The 5,535-nt window shown below is 36.9% G+C and overlaps 1 protein-coding gene across 1 annotated transcript; it reads left to right on the top strand.

Moving 5' to 3' along the window:
- Positions 1-541: 541 nt before the first annotated feature.
- On the top strand, positions 542-3,194 carry nkx3.3 (NK3 homeobox 3). Its single transcript, XM_039774736.1, has 2 exons — positions 542-1,043; positions 1,593-3,194. Exons 1-2 carry the CDS (start codon positions 698-700, stop codon positions 2,054-2,056), a joined length of 810 nt encoding a protein of 269 aa, XP_039630670.1. The 5' UTR covers positions 542-697; the 3' UTR covers positions 2,057-3,194.
- The last annotated feature ends 2,341 nt before the right edge of the window (positions 3,195-5,535 follow it).

The following is a 5,535-nucleotide window of genomic DNA, read 5'->3' as shown; positions in this document are numbered from 1 at the left end:
ACTGAACCAGGAGCACTCAACAAAGCAACACGTGCTTCAAGGCAGATAGATAGATGAAACAGTTCTATCTATCTATCTATCTATCTATCTATCTATCTATCTATCTATCTATCTATCTATCTATCAACGCAGACATCTTTACCTAAGGCGGCTTACAAAAGGACATTATACATTTAAATGTTTTACTTGTACACTTTTTACATTTTGATATACACAGATATATACAGTGTACGAAATACGTGCGTGTTTGCTTATCGTGTGATTTTATACATCAGTGGCGCAGACACGCTAGGCGGTGACACTTCTAAAGATTTACTTCAGACTGCTTTTTGAGTCGAAGTCTCTTCTTCACGGCGCGGGCTCTCGGTAATTATAACAAGTGCTTCAAGAGCACTTGGGAGAGAGCTAGTTCGTCGGGTGGGGCTTCTGACACTAGTCGTCCAATGAAAGTTCTTCTCTTTTCCGCTTGTAACTAACTGTTAAAATAAAATTGAAAACTTGACACATCGCCCGCTGATTGACTCAGAAAGCACTGCATTTAAATCACAGATACGGAGGTTGGGAAGAGGAGGGCGCTTTACTTCATGCATCTCTCACACTTCTGTAGACATCTTGAATGAAGACGAATTCAGCTAAATTACTACAAACAAAACAAGCAAATATTGGTTGTGCAAAACGGATGTTATTTGTATAAGAAATGTCACAAAAAGGATTTTCATTTTCAATTCAAAACATTTTGACCCGTAACAATACGGACATTGAGAATCATATTGGGAGGGAATTTACTGAATTGTGCTTAATGTCCGACACGGAGTTACAGAACGAAATCGGAGGTATTAGTAAGCGGGTCCCACAAACGTGTCTTGCGAATTACAAGATACACCCAAAAACTGACTGCCAAGGACAGATGCCAAGTTCTCTGGAAAGTTCTCAGCCCTGGAAAAGTTTACAAAGGGACGAAACTCGGCAACTGAGTGAGCGGTGCTGCAGCGAGGCGTACACAGTAGTTTGCTCGGAGCATTCGGCCATAGAACGACATCAAGGTATGCCAGCCTTTTAGCTCGATGGTGTCTATTCACGGGTTTACGTGTAAGTCGTACCCGAATATGTATTTCATGCGCTAAAATGCTTAAATAACGATATAAGCAAATCCGTTATAGTAACACATCGAATATGTATAGCGTTATTCGCGTATTTTTTCTTAGTGATTTCCATATGTAAATAAAAATAGTGAAGCTTGCATTTGTTTGGCAAGAAAGAAAGAAAAAACACTCAGGTTAATAATTTAACAGTTCGACACTTTTGTTTGTTTGTTTTTAACTTGACATTGACTTTCAACGTTTATTAACGTGCTGTACATAAATAAACAGCTGTGATGTCTTTGTAAGGTATATGCTTTACATGCACGATAATTCTTATAAGTTATTTTACAGACATATATTCAGCTTATATTTGCCAGCAGCCCAGTGTGAAATACGTTAATTTGTCTTCATTTCCCATTTTAATTTTTTTTTTATTTCAGTAAATGTTAACGGAGCTATATATTAATATAATAGCACAGAAATGATTCAATGATGTATTAAACCTTCCAGAAGTCGAGAGGATGGCAGACGAAGAGGAAGTCCCAAAGAATGAGAGCCCAGAGCCAAGACCAGGGAAGAAGCGATCACGGGCCGCTTTTTCTCACACCCAGGTGTATGAATTGGAGCGGCGTTTCAAAATGCAGAGATACCTGTCGGGTCCAGAACGAGCGACCCTTGCTGCAGCCCTTAAACTTACAGAAACGCAAGTGAAGATCTGGTTCCAGAATCGCCGGTACAAAACCAAAAGAAGACAACTCGCAGCCGAACTAGCGGCTATCACCCCTTCGCCCTGCACCACAGCCAAGAAGGTAGCAGTCAAAGTGCTGGTGAAGGACGATCAGAGACAGTATAGGACGGAAGACCTGCTGAACCCAGCTAGTGTCCCCGTGTATCAAGCCTATCAGTATTATCCATACATTTATTGTTTTCAGCCTATGCCATCTGAAGTTTCTTTGTGTGGAGGAACACTTTAATAAGAAAGGATCCCTTGGACAGAGGTGGTCAGCATATTACTTATTAAAATGGCATTTGACAGATATCTGTATATGAGATGTGTACGTGATGGGGGCATGTGGGTCTTCAACGATAAGCATTTCACGGCTCTTAAAGTTTGTTTGATGGGAATAGATGGAATGACACAAAATGCAAAATGTAGACCAATATCCAAAAGCCTGTACGTTGATTTATGAATTGCGATCTAGTGGTTTACAGATCTACAGATCCTCTGGAACTACACTACTGTAATTACTAACGAAGAAGGAAAAACTACAACTTTCAAAAACATCCCCTCTGCAGCAGCTGCTGGCTTTATCTAGAAATACTGTAAAATAAATTCTTATATTTATATGTTGTTGTGACTACTTTGGCAAGATGACTGTAATTCTGTTCTTCAGGTCCGGTAACCTTTTACAGGAATTCTGACAAAGCCATACTGAGTCGCAGGCTTCGTTTTAGTTGACAATGACTCAAAATAACTGAGTGCGGGAACAATTAACATTTCACGTTCAACTGAGTGCAAATTGAATAAAATCGTAATTAAGGATGTTCATTTTTGAAAACGCTGATCCGTTTAAGGGTATGTCTTGCACTTTAATGTAAGTTTATAGGTATATGTAAAAATGTTTAAAGAAAATATAAAACACTTGTGTGCACTGTACATTTGTGCCTCTAGTGCGCTTCTTTTTTTTTTTTTTTTTCTTTGGTTAAACCTAACTTTTATAGTAAATGTACAGTTGTTACCACAAAGTATTCTAGACAGAAATCATGAAATTGTATTAAAGGAGGAAAGTGAAAAGAAAATCTGTATATTATGCCAATATGCAACTCTAACTATGGACTGTAATGAAATTAGTAAGGTTTTTGATTTTTCACATTTATTCAGGTAACAATATTTACTTTCTTAGAACTGTTTCCTTTCGTTGTTCTTTTCTTGGTGATACAGAAAACAAAATGTATTGTTACACACTTGATTGATAAAATATTTCTGTTGTTTTTCATCCAAATGCCTCGATTGTTGTTTCATGTTTACAGTAGCCATAGTAAAATAAAAAAATGCCAAGTAGGCTTACAATGTTCAGTCCACTGAAAGACAATTTAGTGTGGTTTTCTAATTGCGAGAATTTCGATTATATTGGGCAATTAATTATGTTTTCGCAGAACATTTTTGAATGAATTAAAGACATACACACACTTGCACAAATAAACACATTTTTAGACTTTTTAAAGTTATTTTTCAAAACTGAGCACAATTAAAATGTCTTGTGAATAAGAGTGATGTTTTTCATATGTTCATCGGATTCAACAGCGAGGAGGACAATACCGAATATTGATCTTGTAAATAAACTGGGCAACGTGACAGTGGCTTCAAACGACCCTCAAAGACCATTCAAAGAAGTTAGAGCTGCCCATTGAAGCATTTCATTGATACGATCAGACAGATCAGAACGAATAACATCATTACTGATTAAAGCAGGCTGGAGACTGGGTGCCGGGCCTGCTGTCGGTACGATCTCCAGATGCAGTCCACTCTTAAAGATGAAGTGGTTCTTCAGAGCGATGCCACAGGACCTACCCACGTGAAGGTTCCAGAAAGAATCTTCTTTTTTATTTAGGCCCGTAATAGGCTTCATTAACAATAATGAATAGATGATAACAGATTTATAAAATATCAATAGAGCTGTATATGATCACACAGGCTAAATTCAGGTTTTCTTAATCTGTTAGTGTCCTGCTCGGCAGCCTATAGATTACATTAAAAAGTGCAATTTTTCTAGGATGTTTTCAAAGCACAAAGAATCAACTTTATGTGCAAAGAATTCTCCACAGAATGAAATGGTTCTTTTTTGAGCAGTGGTTCTACGAAGAACTACACAACCCAGTTAGGAACCATACCGTGCCATTAAAGAACCAGTATCACGGCACCAGTAGCACTGCAGCATTAGTGATAGCATTGTCGCTTCTACAGAGTACGGTGAAATTCGAACTGGCATCCCCAACCATAGACAACACGTCATCACTTTCCCAATGTCATATGCTCATTTACTAAAATACCTTTACTGTAATAACAGTTTTGATCAAATTTGTACAGTAATACCGCATTAGGGAATTGTTTAGACTGATAAAAAATCAGATACACACACACGAACACAAACTCACACCCACAAAACATTCGGTTCTTTCTGATTGACAGAATTGCCATTACTCTTCTTTTTGCAGATTCACGCTGACAATGACCATATGTGTTTTATGATTGTAGAATATTTTATAAATGTCAGATTTTGGGAGACTACCTCATGTTCATCACTTGTTTATATACGTTATAAATATTATATGTCAAAGCTTCTATCAATTTACGCCGATAGTCTTCAAATGAGGCCTATATGGATGTTATAAAGCTACGTAAAGCTTTCATTGTCTCAAAAGGTTACGAGTGTTCTTTTTTTAATTTTCTGTTTTATATTGGTCATAAACAGCCGCTAATACCAAAGTACAGTGTGCCTTACATAAACCGAATCGTGTGGTAATAAATTATTCCTGACTGAAACTAGTAGGAATTTCGTAAACTAATGAGATTTTTTTTTTTATTTAACAACGAAATTGCCCAGTAAATTCACTTCAGGCTAAAGCAGCAATGAGAAAAAGTGCTCTTAAAATTACGGAGAGATAACATTTTCATAGCATCGTCTCAAAATATAAGGACGAAGGTGTGAAAAGCTATGCTTATCATTGATTTGCTCCAAATAAATTGCCCTAAAAAGCATCAGTCGCAAAATATTAATTGATAATATGTAAACAACCTACTATGTGCTTTTAAAATGATATCTTATAAAACTGCAGTATAATGTACAGTAATATCCAGAATTTTAAGGTTGAAGTTAAGTGCGAAGAATATAACCTAACAACATAAATGGTAACTAAACATTGAAGCGATTTGTATTTTGGAGGGGATTTTTTACGTACAAAAAGCAGCAAGTTATTCAAGTATGGATGGATAGATAATGAGGAAAAATAAATAAACCCACCCATCCTTTAGATAATCCCGCGAATCGAATGACGCGAATGCAGTGAATATCGGCGGAAATAATAACTGGCAGCGAGCGCATTGCAGAGCACAGAGCACAGAGAAACGATCTGACACGCGTGAGCCAAAGTTGTCACGTCAGCGGAAGGAGTTGTAGGTAAGCGATGATATAAAATTACATTTTGATGAAAAGGATTCGCTTTTCAACCAACCAAATAAGCCATCGGAAGAATTAAACGTTTACATAGGATATTTTCTACCTGCTTAATAGATGTTTATTCAGTCAGCATTTGTCGAAATAACATCAGTTGTGTGCTTAATAATTCAATGGTTTCGATGACCCACATAATGATTTTTTCAAGTATTGGACTAAACAAACCCAATATTTTAAACGTTTTCAGATATAGTTTTGCTCTGTTAGTCAACTGAACA

Source organism: Polypterus senegalus, chromosome 1 (genome assembly GCF_016835505.1).
Source record: "Polypterus senegalus isolate Bchr_013 chromosome 1, ASM1683550v1, whole genome shotgun sequence".
NCBI classification, from domain to species: domain Eukaryota; kingdom Metazoa; phylum Chordata; class Cladistia; order Polypteriformes; family Polypteridae; genus Polypterus; species Polypterus senegalus.
Note: the sequence above shows the minus strand (reverse complement) of the source record. Positions and strands in the feature narration are given on the sequence as shown.